Source organism: Schistosoma mansoni (assembly GCF_000237925.1).
Source record: "Schistosoma mansoni, WGS project CABG00000000 data, chromosome 4 unplaced supercontig 0032, strain Puerto Rico, whole genome shotgun sequence".
Classification (NCBI taxonomy): domain Eukaryota; kingdom Metazoa; phylum Platyhelminthes; class Trematoda; order Strigeidida; family Schistosomatidae; genus Schistosoma; species Schistosoma mansoni.
The window spans coordinates 105,932-124,209 of NW_017386017.1; the positions used below are offsets into that span (position 1 = coordinate 105,932).

The following is an 18,278-nucleotide window of genomic DNA, read 5'->3' on the forward strand; positions in this document are numbered from 1 at the left end:
TTGAATTTTCAGGAATTCATCTCCTACCAGGGGGTCCAATAAGCGACTTAGAATACGCCTAGTCCTGTTTGGTGAAGACGCTGACAAAATACAGTCTTCTGTTAGAACTGAGTAATACTACCAGGATGTTCGGGATGCGTTTCTCCCCATCTAAATGTAAATTGTTACTCCAGGACTGGGCTGAGTCAACACCTGAACTAAGGATAGGGAGTGAAGTGGTCGAACGCGTTGACAACTTCACTTATCTTGGAAGTCTGATCAGCCCTAATGGGTTGGTGTCCGACGAAATCTCAGCACGGATTCAAAAAGCTCGTTTCGCTTTTGACAACTTACGTCACCTATGGTGAAGACCAGATATCCGTCTATCAATTAAGGCACGAGTATACTGCGCAGCAGTTCGTTCTGTTCTACTTTACGGCTGTGAAACATGCCCATTAAGAGTAGAAGATATTCGTAAGTTACTAGTATTTGACCACAAATGCCTTAGAAATATTGCTCGCACCTTCTGGGATCACCGGATGAGTAATAGTGAGGTTAGACATAGGGTATTAGAGAATGATGGTAAATCAGTTGATGAGGTCATGAATCTTCATCGACTGAGATGGTTAGGCCACGTGTTACGTATACCTGAACACCGATTACCACGACGCGCTATGCTGACTAGCATTGGGGATGGTTGGAAAAGAGTTAGGTTAGGCCAAACCAAAACGTGGCATCAGAGCATGAAGTCACTAACTTCTAGTCTGAGCCATGTTGGCAGATGCAGACTGCTTGGTTGAGGTCCGCGTGACTATCGTAACCAATGGTTGGAGACTCTGTGTGACATGGCTCACAATCGATCACAATGGCGTAGGTGTATACACTCTTTATCTTCCCTTAAAGCTTGAGATCGAAATTGCTTCATAACTTTCTTCCTTACTATACTATATCCTTATATACAACCTTTCTTTTATATATTACCACCACTAAATTAACTACTTCTATGAATCCGGTGTTCATCTTGTTGTGCTAACAAGGTATGACAATTTGGACCGATGTATATGTGTGCCTGGTCCTACGTTGTAGCTGACTGGCTTACTGAGCTGCTTGTAGTTGTTGGAATGAACAACAGACACACAGATACACAATTATATAATCATAGAGTAAAATGAAACAACTAGGACTAACAACAACTATTATGCAAACATGGAAATCTTAAAATTCATTATAATAGCTAAACAACATAACTTATTATAGAATGTTTACTACACTACTGATAACAAGAATTATAATTAAAATAAAAAAAATTACCGGATTTTTGTGCAGTACTTACTTTGAGCATAAAACAGTGATCTGTTGTAATTTTACAAATTCTGTTCTGTTTGGATTACGAGAAAAAGGAAAATGTTAAAAATGAATAAATAAATAATCTTTCTTTAAGGAATTAAACTAAAATAAAAGAGAGAATAGACTTTGTTTTCTAAATCAATAAACAACCCTTCTCTATGGTCCTTTTTTTAAAACAACAAACGAGTTATACAAAAACAATTGAAGACGTATCGTATGAACGAATTCCTATGGCTTCTGCTATATGAAGGAGACGGGAGCGAACTCCGTTGGGAAATGATGGAGGTATACGATAGATCACTTGAAATGATTTCAATTTATCTACAACATGACCACTATCAATTAGATGTGCCAAGATAGAACCGCGTATTGTTTTTATTTGGCCCTTCCCAAACCATACTGGTAGATGTTCATTCATTCGTTGGTTAAGTTGCCTAGTAGTACGCCTGATATAGCTATCTCCACAGGAGATCGTGTGAAACTCATGGTATTTTGATTGTCAACATTTTGACAAGAAATGAATATGCTATTCAGTTAACAGTGATAGATAAATTGAATATAATTTATTGACTGAAGTAAGAGAGAGTAAGTGTTAGGGTAAAATCAAATTTAATCTTAAACCCCTTGTATCTTATTCAGACAATTTGAATTAGATCTAACATAAAGTATTTCTGCCACAAGCTGTTGTGATCTTAAAAATTTTTTTGAACCATTTCAATACTGTCAATGTTAATCTTGTAACCTGATACTATAGGACGTAGATCTATGACCAATTTTTCAAATTTTACTAAGTTTCTCGATGTTCAAATAGCAGCTCTACGATGTTCACACTTGTTTTGACCCTAGTTTATCGAAATGTTTATCCAATGTATACTGAGTCATAGTCTGAACATTCCATTTTAGACAGAAGTAGATGGTGGATTCTTAGGTATTTTGTTTTTTAAGACGAACTAAGTTGTTTTAAACAACATCTTGATGTTGCGTTTAAATACTCTTTAGATTTTATTTGTGTATGATATGTATGGAATAACGATTGTTGCAGTCCATTATTTTGGAGTACTTTGTCGGTCAAGTTTAATATTATCTTCTATTTTCCGGACAGTTTTTTATCTTAGAAATCTTGGTTATGTTCGTCAACCCCGTTTTCTTTTCTTTTTCACTTGTCATCAACATGTGTGCCCTTCTTAAAAAGCTGAATACAACTGATACTTTTTTCACTGATGGAGCGTGAGGATCTCAAAATCCTAATATTCATTCAAGTGTGTTACCTTCCCTAATACAATCACATCAAAATACCCATTTTCATCCCGTCTAACTAGGCAATCCAGAAAAGGTAATTTACCATTTTTTGAATCCAAATTAAATATAATATCGGGTGATTCATTATCTAATTTCTCTAAATTATCAAATTTTATCAATAGCTCTAACATTAAAATGTTTATTTTCAAAGTCATGTACAAATACTCCTAAGTAATTGAAATGTTTCATGTATCTCACTCAAATCGAATACGATCTGTATCGCATTAAGTCTTCAATTACGAATCATGTCTGTCCTGTAAATCACAATCAGAAAATCTGTATCTAACAATATAAATTAAAACGCTAGTCAATGATTCTGAGGACTAATATCATGTTTTAATTGAATCATCACCATTAGCCTTTATTATATTTACTTCAATCACAGCCAAACTAAATTGCAGTGGTAGGCTGCATGAATAACATGAATTCCAACAAACTCAATAAATGAAGGATTTTCACCCTCTTAGTTAATACACTTGGCCCGATATTTGTACTAATCAGTTGGTAGTTCCAACATACTTGAATACATCCTCTATTTTAATAGAGATATTATTTCACAGCTATAAGGCAGAACCTTTGGGAATCGATTGGTCACCAAAAAACTACATATTAGAAGTTAATCGCAATCAGATGAATAGTATAAACCATTTAAATATCCACCAATAAAAATCATGATGTGCTAACACCTAGTGATGGAAAACATGATATTATTAAGAGTTATGTGCATAGATTTGGTTGAATATTTGTGATAAACAAAATAAAATGTATATTTATTGTCTTGTTGTTATTTTTTTTTGTTATAAGTCATGTGTTTATTTATCCATTGTTATATCAAAATGTGTTTATGCATGTGCGACAGTTAAACATTGAAAATCATATCAGATAGCAATGAAGAAATGATAAACAACATTCATCTTACATTACAAAACTGTGCAAAGTTGAAATTGTTAGATTTCGATAAGCACAGTTGATTTTGTTTTATTTACAAAAGGTAATCAGCTCAACAGGAAATTTCAAACTCTTGTAATTGACATATACTAAGTAAGAATTAAGCCTGTTTGATTGGGATGTGAATAGTCTACAAAAATCTTATCACTTAATCGGCATAACTAATCATGTTTATTTACTTAGTATTGTTTGTTTGGATCTTCCCATTGATGTTTTCAGGACTGCAACTGGTCAGTCTCTAATTGGCATATGTGCATACTGTGTGTATTGCCTCGATATAGCCACTATCCATCTTTGCTTACCATGCTTGTGAATTTAGGCTATATCGAGAATTTGTTCTACCAAATTCTAATCTTTTGAATTCTTCATGTCCGTATCCTTTTTCTCTTTCCAAATTTATTTCACCGTATTATACTCCTTCAATAAGATCTTCAATCCCTTATCTTTCACATAATGCTTATACTCTTACTACTTCTACCAATATGGGATTTGAATTGACAACTTCATCTCTGTGCTAATGTGGTATGGCAACTCGAACTGATGTACGTACGTACGGAGTTCTACGTTGTAACTGACTGACTGACTGACCATGCTTGTGAATTTAGGCTATATCGAGGCAATACACACAGTATGCACATATGCCAATTAGAGACTGACCAGTTGCAGTCCTAAAAACATTAATGGGAAGATTCAAACAAACAATACTAAGTGAATTCAAACTTCACCCCACTGCACAAGCAAGTGGCTATCAGGACTCAGTGGCCGAGTGGATAACGCGATGACGTTTGAAGCGAAAGGTACTGGGTTCGAGTCCCAGATTGAACGTCAACTCTGAGATGCAGTTACATCCAGCTGACGAGTCCCAAATAGGACGAAACGCGTGTCCTAGATTCCACTGCTAGCCACTATCCATCTTTGATTATGTTAATGTTTGTGACCAATCTTTTGCATGTACAACTAGACTAAGAGACCTATTCTACTGGTCAGGACTCTTTTGATACTGATTCATTCGAGTGTTTGTAGTATCAATAACTCTGTCTTGTAATCAGTTAAAAATCAGGAAACACTGTATTGTCACATTATGTTGACACTATGTAAGCGAGCTCATCATTCATTAAGATCCAATGTTTTCCTTCATTTCAGTAATTTGCATGATTGACGAATAATTTACTCATGTACTAAGTAAAGAATTATGTACTCAGCTCTGAGCCGCATTTTACTTGTATGAAAGGACTAGTGATACTACCTGGTTGCCCAAACTGAAATAGGAAGAGAGGATTGAACCTGCAACAACCCAGTAGAAAGCTGAGTGATTCACCTGCTCCACAACATAAGAGTAATCGGAAATAAGCAAACAATGGATCATTGGTCCGTTTTATGAATCTTTCCTAATTTTTTATAAAAATATCTTAGAAAATTAATATAACTCTCTTTCATCATGCAAAATATTTCATTAGAACCATTCAAACCTAGAAGCGAAGATCTAACGCAACGCCCCAAGTATTAGTAGATAGTCAAAATTAAAGATGAAACACACAAGTCATCATGCCGACAGTAAGTTGTCGAGAATTGAAATACCAAAACAAAGATGTTGGAGAGTATTCTAGAAAATGTAACCGTAATCGATGAAATAGGATATAATTATACATACACATGGAACTGTCGTCAGTGAGGGTGAACAAGGAAACAGAAAGCTGTCAACAGTAGGTGCACGATTTAGGTACTCCATAAAACTATTGGAAGTTAATTCAAAAATACAATAAGCTTACCACTGGAAATAAACGTTTTGCGTTTAATACTGAAAAAAAGTCAAGATTGTGTATTGATGAATCGCTGAACCAGTAGTAACGAATGGATTCCCAGTGTTCTCTTGTTTGTAGGAATCTTTTGGTTAGTTTATGTGTTTTTCCAAATAAGTAGTAATAAATTAGTCATTCTGATAGCATTATGGTTACGTGAACAAATAATAGTTACCATAACTTACTTAGACAGTTGAATTAAGTGAAAATTCGCTTTCCATCCATCATCAATCCATTCTCGCATATCAAAGAAGTTCCTCCAGTTAATAGACAAGGTTGATGATAGAAGAGAATATGACTTACTGTATAAAAGAGTGAAATGAAAAAATTATACACTATGACTGAAACTCAAAAACTATTGTGTAATACAAACTATTAAATATTAATTTATAAACACCACAAATGTGGTATGAGATGTCTGTCTGCCTATTTAAAAGCAATGATACTGAAGAGTATGTCGTTATGTGTTCCTTCACAACTGTGAAACTATGATACATTACTTGCATACGATAGAAGCACTAGGTGAGTAACGCCGAGGTATTCTTAGGGTTTAAGAAAAAAAAGTAAGTCGGTTAATGAAGCTGTAAACCCTCATCAAAACGGATAATTGAGACATGTTACGCATGACTAACGATGGCGTAACTTGACGCACAATTGTGGCTAGATTGGAAACCAACAGAGATCAAACCAAGATATTGTATCAATCCTTGAAGTCATTTTTGCTGATCTATGATTTCATGAAGTGTAGACATTCAGGTTAGAGATGGCACGATAATCACAATCTATGATCAAAGAACTTAGGTGATAAACAGTAAAACCGGTCACAGAGACGTGGTTGAATTTATCATCTGTTCACACTTAAATTTTGAATTTATTCTTCGATCGTATCTGTTTCTTTAGAGTTATGTTCTTTTAATATACACCTTAACTCAGCCTGTGGCCCCTCCGGGGACTACTGCCGGTCCTAAGCCCGGATAAAGAAGGACGGTTGGGCATAAAATGTTAGCGACTCCATCCCGTAGAAAACTAACTCGCTAAAAAAACGTTAACCAAAAAAATTATTCAAACCATTTGAACTCTGTCCTGGGAGTTGAAGGAAGGATTATGACGCCTCATGATGAAAGCCGAAATTCCTCGGAAGTCACGAGGCCGATGCCCCTTCTAACAACCAGTGAAACAATTTTTATAGGTACATGGAATGCTCGTACACTGTGGGAGACCGGGACAGTCTTCCAAATCGCTGAAGAAATGAAAAGATACAACCTGGAGGCGCTTGGGATCAGTGAAACACATTGGACGCAGGTCGGACAACAACGACTGTCTTCATGGGAGCCTCTGTTATACTCCGGCCATGAAGAAGAAAATGCCATACATACACAAGGAGTGGCATTGATGTTGTCCAAACAAGCACAAAACGCACCTATAGGATGAGAATCTCATGAAACAAGGATCATCAAATACCCCTTCAAAACAAAGAAAGAGGGAATTACAATGAACGTCATACAATGCTATGCGCCTACCAACGACTACAATGAAGATATTAAAGATCAATTCTACGATAGGTTGCCAAGATTGGGATGGACAACACTGCGTACGAAGACGTCATGGAACGACATAGACTGGGAGAAAGAAACGAAAATGTCGAGAGATTTGCAAACCTATGTGCCTTCAATAAGCTGGTCACAGGCGGCACTATATTCCCACATAAACGCATTCACAAAACCACATGGATTTCACCGTACCATACTACGCAGAACCAAATCGACCACAAACAAAAAGTTCAGGAGGACGATGGAGGATGTGAGAACCAGAAAAGGAGCTGATATAGCATCCGATCATCACTTGCTGGTCGCCAAGATGAAACTGAGACTTAAAAAGCACTGGACAACGAGGCGGACATCACAAAAGTTTAATACGGCTTTTCTTCGGGATACTGACAAACTCAACAAATTCAAGATAGCCCTCAACAATAAGTTCCAGGCCTTTCATGATCTACTCAATAGAATAGGAACTACTATGGAGAGTAACTGAAAAGGCATAAAAGAGGCTACCACTTCAACATGTCAGGAGGTTCTGGGTCACAAGAAGCACCATCACAAGGAATGGATCACTGTTGATACACTGGATAAGATTGAAGAAAGGAGGAACAAGAAGGCAGTAATCAATATCAACCGAACAAGAACAGAAAAAACCAAGGCACAAGCCGAATACACAGAAGTAAACAAGCAAGCGAAGAGGAGCATAAGAACCGACAAACGTAAATATGTGGAAGATTTGGCAATGACGGCAGAAAAGGCTGCAAGAGAAGGAAATATGAGATAATTGTATGATACAACAAAGAAGCTCTCTGAAATTATCTTAAACCAGAACGACCAGTGGAAAGCAAAGAAGGCAAAGTAATCACCAACATTGAAAAACAACGGAACAAGTGGGTCGAACATCTCACAGAACTCTTGAATCGACCAGCTCCACTGAAGCCACCCAACATCGAAGCAACACCCACGGACCTCCCAATCGATGTTGGTCCACCAACAATTGAAGAGATCAGCATGGCCATCAGAAAAATCAAGAGCGACAAAGCAGAGGGACCAGACAACATTCCAGCAGAGGCACTGAAATCAGATGTAACAGCAACTCAAAAGATAATCCTCATTCTCTTCAGTAAGATTTGGGATGAAGAACAAGTATCAACAGACTGGAAAAAAGACACCTGATCAAAATACCAAAGAAAGGCGATCTTAGCAAGTTTGAGAACCACAGAGGCATCACTCTTCTTTCAATACCAGGAAAAGCCTTCAACAAGGTGTCGTTAGACAGAATGAGAGACTCTGTAGACGCCCAACTTCGAGACCAACAGACTGGATTCCGTAAGGATCGATCGTGTACAGACCAAACCGTAACTCTACGGATCACTGTGGAACAATCAATTGAATGGAATTCATCACTCTACATCAACTTCATTGACTACGAGAATGCATTTGATAGTGTGGACAGGACAACACTATGGAAGCTTCTTCGACACTACGGCGTGCCTGAGAAGATAGTCAATATCATACGAAAGTTCCATGATGGATTAAACTGCCAAATCGTTCATGGAGGACAACTCGTCGGCTCATTTGAGGTAAAGACCGGTGTTAGGCAAGGTTGCTTACTCTCACCCTTTCTCCTGGTGATCGACTGGATCATGAAGACGTCAACATCAGGAGGGAAGCATGGGATACAATGGACAGCTAGCATGCAGCTGGACGATTTAGACTTCACAGATGATCTTGCTCTTCTATCGCACACACAAAAACAAATGCAGGAGAAGACGACTAGTGTAGCAGCAGCCTCAGCAACAGTAGGTCTTAATATAAACAAAGGGAAAAGCAAGATTCTCCGATACAACACAGCATGCACCAATCGAATCACACTTGACGGAGAAGCTTTAGAGGATCTAAAATCCTTTACATATTTTGGCAGCAACGTTGATGATCACAACGGATCTGATCCAGATGTGAAGGTGCGGATCAGCAAAGAAAGAGCAGCATATTCACAACTGAAGAACATCTGGAACTCAAAACAACTGTCTGTCAACCAACACCAAGATCAGAATTTTCAATACAAATGTCAAGACAGTTCAACTGTATGGGGCGGAAACTTGGATAACTACGAAAGCCATCATCCAGAAGATACAAGTGTTTACTAACAGTTGTCTACGCAAAATACTTCGGATCCGTCGGCCAGACACTATCAGCAACAACCTACTGTGGGAGAATACAAGCCAGATTTCAGCGGAGAAAGAAATCAGGAAGAGGCGCTGAAAGTGGATAGGACACATATTGAGGAAAGCACCCAATTGAGTTACAAGACAAGCCCTCACTCGGAATCCTGGAGGTCAAAGGAAAAGAGGAAGACCAAAAAAACACATTGCGCCGAGAAATGGAGACAGACATGAGAAGAATGAACAACAACTGGACAGAACTAGAAAGGCCCAGGACAGATCGGGTTGGAGAATGCTGGTCGGTGGCCTATGATCCATTGGGAGTAACAGGAGTAAGTAAGTAATATCCACCTTCTCATTTTATCGATTTTCTATGTCGCTATAATGATGTGATGTGTTAGTCTGAATGGTTCCAAATTCAGGCCACGTTCGACGTTGTCAACAACAGAGTGACTAACTCTACATTATAAGCGACACCTGTAAATGCACAGAATTAAAAACTCACTAATTATAGGTTAATCATCTATACTTAGGACCGAATAAAAATTTAAAGTGATGGAAGCATTAAGTATGTGAATAAATGCGCATACGCATATATACTCATACCTCAACAGCTTGTTTAGAAGCTCTAACGCATTGAACATAACCTGTGTATCAATATTTGGACAACATATATAAGCTACAGTTAGATGAATTAAAGCAATGCGCTGTGTTTTGGATAAACGCATTCCAAATATATTGATAAATCTAGATGGAGAGAGATAGAAAAGGGACATTTCATTAATTATGATTAAACATTAGGATGATTGCACAATCTAAACAACAATAATGTATATTGATAGGTAATACAACGGAAAAAGACGGAACCCTTATCTGCTCTCAGCCCCGACGTTTGGAACGATGTGCAGAACACTTTAAGGAGCAGTTCAGCTGGCCTTCAGCTACTGCACAACCACCCACTATTCCCAGGAAACTTGAATGGAACATTGAAGTAGGCCCCCCAACCCTACCTGAAGTTCAAAAAGCTATAACTAATCTGAAACGAGGAAGAGAAGCTGGTCCTGATGGATTGGCTCTAGAGGTCGTTAAATATGGTGGTCCAATTTTAGCGACTAGGTTGACTAATATTCTGGCTAAAATCTGGGAGTTGGATGTAATCCCATCTGACTGGTCACAATCACTTATTGTCCCAATATATAAGAAGGGGTCCAAATCATCCTGTGATAACCATAGAGGGATTAGTCTGACTAACATAGCATCTAAAATACTAGCCTCAATAATTATCAGGCGCCTAACTAAGACTCATGAACTCCAAACACGAGAAAACCAGGCTGGCTTCAGACCTGGTCGTGGCTGCATCGACCACATATTCACTATTCGTCAAGTTTTAGAGCACAGACATGTTTATCGGCGTCCGAAAATGATAGTTTTTCTTGACTTGAAAACAGCATTTGACTCTGTAGACCGAGAGGTTCTGTGGCAGTATCTATCATTGAAAGGTGTACCTCAGAAGTACATAAACCTTGTGAAAGCTATTTACTCGAACACTACCAGTCGAGTGAGAGCTTATGGCGAACTGTCATCTGATTTTACAACTTCAAGTCGTGTCCGACAAGGCTGTCCATAATCCCCACTTTTGTTTAACTTCATTATAGATCTATTGCTGGAAATAACACTCTCTTCGATTGAATTTTCAGGAATTCATCTCCTACCAGGGGGTCCAATAAGCGACTTAGAATACGCCTAGTCCTGTTTGGTGAAGACGCTGACAAAATACAGTCTTCTGTTAGAACTGAGTAATACTACCAGGATGTTCGGGATGCGTTTCTCCCCATCTAAATGTAAATTGTTACTCCAGGACTGGGCTGAGTCAACACCTGAACTAAGGATAGGGAGTGAAGTGGACGAACGCGCTGATAACTTCACTTATCTTGGAAGTCTGATCAGCCCTAATGGGTTGGTGTCCGACGAAATCTCAGCACGGATTCAAAAAGCTCGTTTCGCTTTTGCCAACTTACGTCACCTATGGCGAAGACCAGATATCCGTCTATCAATTAAGGCACGAGTATACTGAGCATCGGTTCGCTCTGTTCTACTTTACGGCTGTGAAACATGCCCATTAAGAGTAGAAGATACTCGTAGGTTACTAGTATTTGACCACAAATGCCTTAGAAATATTGCTCGCACCTTCTGGGATCACCGGATGAGTAATAGTGAGGTTAGACATAGGGTATTAGAGAATGATGGTAAATCAGTTGATGAGGTCATGAATCTTCATCGACTGAGATGGTTAGGCCACGTGTTACGTATACCTGAACACCGATTACCACGACGCGCTATGCTGACTAGCATTGGGGATGGTTGGAAAAGAGTTAGGTTAGGCCAAACCAAAACGTGGCATCAGAGCATGAAGTCACTAACTTCTAGTCTGAGCCATGTTGGCAGATGCAGACTGCTTGGTTGAGGTCCGCGTGACTATCGTAACCAATGGTTGGAGACTCTGTGTGACATGGCTCACAATCGATCACAATGGCGTAGGTGTATACACTCTTTATCTTCCCTTAAACCTTCAGATTAAAATTGCTTCATATCTGTCTTCCTTCCTATGCTATATCCTTATATACAACCTATCTTTTACATAATACCACCACTAAATTAACTATTTCTATGAATCCGGTGTTCATCTTGTTGTGCTAACGAGGTATGGCAACTTGGACCAATGTATATATGTGCCTGGTCCTACGTTGTAGTTGACTGATTGACTGAATACAACGGATGTGGCATTAAAGTTTGATCGCTTTTTTCCAGCGTCCTCTTAATAATTATTGTTTAGCTGGTAAAGTATACTACGTTAGCTCAATATCTCGTATAAAGATAACAGATTACATTCTCTAGTGATAAATTCAGTCAGTTAGTGATTCTGTATTAGAAAATCTATTAGATTTGAATTGGTTATCGGGAAATTTATCAGTGTGGTCATATCAATCAATCTGTGAATTCGATTCTGCAAAGTATCTCTGTACTAATGTATGTGTCCTTCAGATTGACATAGAAAAGTTTGAATCTATGAACTACCTTATTGTAGCTTACTTACCAAGTACAGGTTTATTTGCTCAGTTTTAAGTGATGCCTTAGATACATGGATGGTAGAGACACTACTTGGGTGCCCAAACTGAAGCATATGGAAAGAAGTTCGCGCCCGAAACTTACGGGCTGGAAGCCGGATGATCAAACTACTAAGCTACCACCCCGTTGTCTAGATTACTGCTCTGAAAAATTAATTTGAGGTGGCTATCACATAACAGGACTTTGTATCGCTTTTCAGTAAGTCCCTCTTAACTATCTCACTGAGGGGAGATCTATTTAACAATTAAATATTTCATATACAAGCGAATGAAAGTTGGTTATTACGGACCAAAATACATATGTTTCCTTGAAACGTTTCCAAATATAAATTGTGGATTACGAACCAGATCAATAAAATGATTATCAAAAGTATTAGTATCGACATGACTAACCTTTGGATAGTAGTAAATACTGGATTAATTTCACACATGATATCACCAGACGATAAAACATCACATAACCATTGTGTAATTATGTTCCATTCATCTTGTATAACTTTATTTAAATTATGCGGATGAATAGGAAATAAACGATCACTGCGTCTGTACATGGACCCCGATTGAATTAATTTCATCTTAAAAGAATATTCTTCGAATGCAAACAAGTTTTAGAGCGTCTCTTTCTTCAAAACATATGATTTGTCCTAAATTGAGAAAAAAGGCAGAGATAAACTGCAAACTTTGTCAAATAATTTTGCTTCTTTGAGGAAAGAGCTTATAAAATGAGTCATACGACTGTAAACACTTATTTCTTCAGTGTATTCGCTATTTTTATAGGAAAATAATGATAGAAACTAACAAACTATAGGAACCGAACCACTAACCCCGAAGTTACAACTAAAATTATACCACTATGGTCATAAAACTTGATAAAAAAGACATGAAATCCTAATACCTTTATTAGCCTACAAGTATCAGTCGGATAAGATGGGAAGGATAAACGAGATAGTATTCTCTCTAAAACTGTTCGTGCCTCAGAAGCATTGAGAAAGACGCTGATTTCTTCTGTACATTGACTTTTGTGTCTGCAGTGAACTACGAAGCCTGATACAAAAGTAAAAGCATAAATTCAGTACGTAACTTAAGTATACGTCTAAGATAAACCTCTGACTAATATTTATAAAATGTAAAAGTGGACGTCAATTGTAGCCACACGCAGACTTAATGCTTCATTCAACGCTAACAATATTCCCCAATGGAATGTACATTCCAAATTGCAGTCCATGATCCAGATTCGATAGAGGTACTAGAATGAACTGAATAAATACCCACTAATAAAACATAAAAATCACCTTTTGACATAGAGAATAATCTAATAATTAGTTTATTTCGAAGAAAGTAGAGCTGATAATCTATTATCAATGAAAAACAAATAACTAATGTGGGGTATATTTTAGCCCTCTGAAAAGACTTATCAGAAAAAGAAACACTAAGAGCTGTGTCAATCCATAATAGACTATCTGCGAGTTTGTATGTTCCGGTTGTTGATATTCAACACAACCTCTGTGGGCACATAAACATACTCAATAGACGCATCGATATTGCTTACAAATGGATTTCTTGGTAAATTCTTGAATTACGATAGGCAATGAAATTTGGGAGGCGTGTTTCATAATGCTAAGGAGTCATTAAATGTATGCATCTGCACTCCAGCGATAGATGGTCGGTTGTAGCCCCAGTATGACGCATGAACGTCTAGTTGTCGAGTCCTAAATAGGACGAAACATGCATCCTTGACTATATTACTGATCGAAACCCAAAAATATACTGTTACAAACTTTCCCCAACTAACGAGAACTTTAAAATTAAATTTGATACCGTGTAGCATTTTATTGTATGATTATTTTAAAATTTTACTTCCTTTAAACTATCTACGACATATGATTGAAGTATAATTTAGTTAACAAAAAATAATGCAATACATAGACAGGTATGTAAAAAACAAGATAACAGATACAAAGTAAGTGTTTATTTATTCATCAGTAACTAAATGAACAACAATATAAACACATCGTGAAATAATAAGCAAGCTAAGAAGTACAAAGAAATAATAAAGACAAATATATGTCGAAAAGTAAAGGAAAAAAATAGTAGATGGAGGAAAAGGCTTTTTATTTAACAGAGGAACGCAACTATTACTGCTTTTTATCTTCATGATATGGACTTGCTTTTATTGATGTCAAATGGCTATCAACAACAGATACAGAGATCAACAATTGACCAGCATAATACGTAGGTAAGATTAAATTACATTTAAATGACGATATATCACTAGAAAATAAACAAATTCCCAATATAGTATCAGATACACCAAATAGTAATCCACCAATGGCAGAAGCTATACATGTCCATGGTATAGAATATTCATGTTTAGTTAATTGGGCTAATGCACGCCATACCATAATTATTAATATTAATCCATAAGCTGGAATAACAAGTGTATTGATGCCGTTTAGTCCTTCTCTTACAGAAACACAAACGCAGAGAAGTATTGGCAGTAAAATGAACAATATAACTAGTTTTAAACGTTGAAAACCAAATGCGCAAATGTATGATATGTGTGTAATGGCAAACATAGCCATGCCAGGAATAAGAAGACTAGGCCATACCAAAAATGCATCGCCTAGACAAGAGAATAAAAGACCAAGGAAAATTTTCAAAGAATAAGCATGATTGTTTGGTATCTTAACCCCATACATATAAACAAACCCAATAAGTGATAAAATAGGTGCGCATTTAAAAACACAATAACCCACAGTTGACTCATATTTCGGATAAAGAACATAGAACAAAGCAAATGTTTTAAAGAATAAAACTAAACGTGGTCCCAAACATTTGACCTGAAAAACAAAAAGAATTCAATGAAAGTAATGCTAAAATTTTGATAAATCAATAAAAAAATCACAGGAAGATCTAACATGATTTGAATCATTTGTATTGGTTGTTTGAATTTTTCAATCGAAGTTGAGGACTGAAATAGATCATTCCGGTATTGACATATGTGAATAGTGTGGATTGCCTCAAAATTGTCTTGAGTCTCAAGCATTCTAAACAGAGATGAATGGTGGCTAGCAGTGTAATCCAGAACTCGAGTTTCGTCTTATTTAGGTTTCATCGGCTGGATGCACCTGGATCCCATAGTTGAAGCTCATGCTGGAATTCAAGTACATCTAGACGACGAGTCTGAAATGGGACGAAACGCGATTCCTGGATTACACTGATGACCTTTACTCATCTCTGTTTATAGTGGTTTGAATCAATTGATAATCTTAAATAATTTGTCGATCTTTAACAACACAATACCTGTAAGACTGTATAATTATTTTAGATTAAAATTTGCATAAGGTCACAATAAACAAGCAGCCATTTAGCAAACTTGTTAGGTTAATACGAAGAAACATCATACATTCTCCCACATATATAACTATGGCGGTACATGGATAAGTAACATCAAACGTTCAATGTAAATATGTACCGAACAAGAAGATAAGGGTAGGCGTTGCATATGTTGAAAAGTCATGTGACATGATATTGTTTACAGTAAAACTAAAATGAATGAGTGCAAACAAAAGCAGTCGATGGATTCGTACAATTCAACTTAAACAGGAGACTGAAGTACTCAGTTTTAAACCAAAACGTTTTAGGCCATAATGACACTCCATCTACACCAATTTTTGATAGCTAGATTTTAATGCTAGTGAGATATCTGTATATTGTGCAGCAATTCGCTTTATATTACTCTATGACTGTGAAACTGTCTATGAAAATATAAGACATTTATATGCTGCATGTTACTATCAAAGTATTGCTCGCATCTCGTAGAACGACTAAGTTAATAATCCTGCAATCAGAAGCAGGGTACTAAGTAGACTGATGGGTCGATTTACGAGGTACGAACACTGCATAAGTCGGACCACTGCCTAAATCGATAGGCAGCAGTCAGCTGGAAAAAAGAAAGTGATGGTTGAACCAAAGGCAGTTATTCAATTTCAAGTTTAAACAAAACGTGGTATCGGTCCATTTAGTTACTGACTGTTGAGATGAGTCATGATGATAGATTTACAGCACTCGCGGCATTTCCAACAGATTTTAGTTTAGGGCAGGTTGGTTATTTCTCCGATTACTGACCAACACGGGTACTTCACTTCATTTGCAAGTTCAGCTTGTGCTGTTGTGCTCTCGATTTCCTGGATAATGAGTTGCTGATCGAGGTCGATCGATACTGAGGTTCATTTTGTTTAGTTGTCTAGACTATGACCCAACGATCTATTCTAGCTCTCACAACACATTATTTGACAGTGTAGGCTATTACTAATGAAGTATCAGATCTGAAGGGTTTTGGTCAGATTCCCTCGATTCCTGGAGTTAATAGACGTTATGTGGGGAGGACTAATTATTTTGTGGTTTGATGAACGGAAGAAACCAAGACACACCAATCACCATAGTCGCATGCACGCCTAATAATCGCGATAACGACAGTCAATGTCGTATTGTGTAAATCTGGTTGTCCGAACTTCTACATATTGAATTGTTGACCCTAAAAATCACTATTCTGGATAGTTATTAACGCATATATATCTGGTGCCTCTTTGTACCAATATTTGTGTTTAAATTAATAAAAACATCGGCTGTTCGTCGGTGGTTTTCTTAGGACACGCCTAACCCTATATGGTTTGTCATAGCTGAGTTAGATGTTTGAAGACCGTTAAATCGCTGCCCAATGAGAAATAGAGTCACTTTTTGCAAATTAATGATGTAAGTGGTCATTCCTCGCGGGAGAACTTAATCCTTGTTGTAATTTGACAAGTGAGCAGGCGCAGCCACAAGCAAGGCAACTACAGTTACTGTTTTCGGAGTGATTAGATAATGCTCGTATGTTTCCAAATAATGACTGCTGATAGAGTAGGCAGACAGTATTTTGCTTGATTCGTCCCCAAATGTAGTCATATCGAAAATAACGTGTCTGCCCACTGAGGACAAGTGCTACATAAGTCATAATTTATCAATAACGAAGGCCATAACCTATTCCTAGAGGTATCTAAACTAGCTCTTTTATGAATCTTTTCGACTTATATGGTCTACTTATATATGTTTTTATTCTATAAAACCGACCGAAAGAATATCCGGTAATGGGTGGGTATGCTAGACAAATTCACTGAGATGAAGTAAATCTACGTTGCCGCATTAGAACAATAAACCCATGGCTACATTATGAGTCAAAAAACGACTATTGATAGTCAATGCCTTACATCGTTTTAGAGCTAAATCCATTTTAAAGTGATGCACAGATTGAGTCTAAATTTATGTATCCTTTGATAAGAAATCATATTAAAATATACAGAGTATACTTACAACAGCTATTCTACTGATTGGTTCGAGCGTCAACATTGAAGTGCGCACTAAATGCAAAGCTAGTTTCAAGGCTATTCACCCCGCCAACTGTATACCTGAATCTTTTCGAAGCGGTCAAAGTAGATTGATGACAGTCTTCAACAGTACGTATGTCACGGCCAGCTTTCTTTTGATAGCTCTCACTGTCATATCTTTGCAACGATTTGGGGTTCATTGATGGTGAACTCTTATGCTGATCAATAGCAAGCAAGTGCCGTCAGATCCTAACAACAAATTCGAAATTGTAGTTGTAAATAATTCCCCAAAATCAATAGCTCATTAAGTGTTCGACATTGGATGCCGACCACATTGTTTTAAGTGGACTTGTTTAACTGAAGGCTTTCGGTTATGCATCCGTACCAGATCACGTTATGAACCAGCATGGGACAGCTCCTACGTTCACTAGCCAGATTAGAGCAAATGCTTCTCGATATATTGATAACGTATCAAATATATCTTTCCTACCTCTTCGCATCTGACTTCTGGTTTCGATTGGTTAAGGAACGCTTCGTACATTGGTGTTACTGGTAGCTAGTTGTAAAATTAGAATACTAGTCGTATCTTGAAAACATCCAACCACTCTGAAAATGCTAACTGTAGTTGTATTTGCTGGAAGATCAACCACAATCGAAATCTCTCTTAATGCTGTCAAAATAAGGCTGAACCTCCGTGTGATAAGGTTTATTT

General features: G+C 37.3%; 2 protein-coding genes across 2 annotated transcripts in view; both read right to left on the reverse strand.

Annotated features, from left to right (window-relative positions):
- Smp_126760 (hypothetical protein) overlaps positions 1–12,751 on the reverse strand; it is a gene marked incomplete at both ends in the record, with an annotated part of 54,909 nt that extends 42,158 nt beyond the window's left edge. The window contains 4 exons of the mRNA XM_018791097.1: positions 1,313–1,357; positions 5,558–5,674; positions 9,682–9,822; positions 12,594–12,751. Of these exons, the coding sequence (XP_018645618.1) occupies positions 1,313–1,357; positions 5,558–5,674; positions 9,682–9,822; positions 12,594–12,751 (461 nt within the window). The remainder of the gene's footprint in view (positions 1–1,312; positions 1,358–5,557; positions 5,675–9,681; positions 9,823–12,593) is intronic.
- Positions 12,752–14,013: 1,262 nt separating this feature from the next.
- On the reverse strand, positions 14,014–17,616 carry Smp_126750 (Transmembrane protein 86A, putative). Its single transcript, XM_018791099.1, has 2 exons — positions 17,553–17,616; positions 14,014–15,040 (listed from the first exon to the last, which is right to left on the reverse strand). The coding sequence occupies exons 1-2, from the start codon at positions 17,586–17,588 to the stop codon at positions 14,336–14,338; spliced, it is 741 nt and encodes a 246-aa protein (XP_018645619.1). The 5' UTR covers positions 17,589–17,616; the 3' UTR covers positions 14,014–14,335.
- Positions 17,617–18,278: the final 662 nt, after the last annotated feature.

Excerpts from the sequence above, each read along its gene's own strand:
- Smp_126750 (XM_018791099.1), bottom strand. The coding sequence starts at position 17,588 with ATGTTGACGCTCGAACCAATCAGTAGAATAGCTGTT. Across the intron at positions 15,041-17,552 it reads CAATCAGTAGAATAGCTGTT|GTCAAATGTTTGGGACCACG; the intron begins GTAAGTATACTC and ends TTTGTTTTTCAG.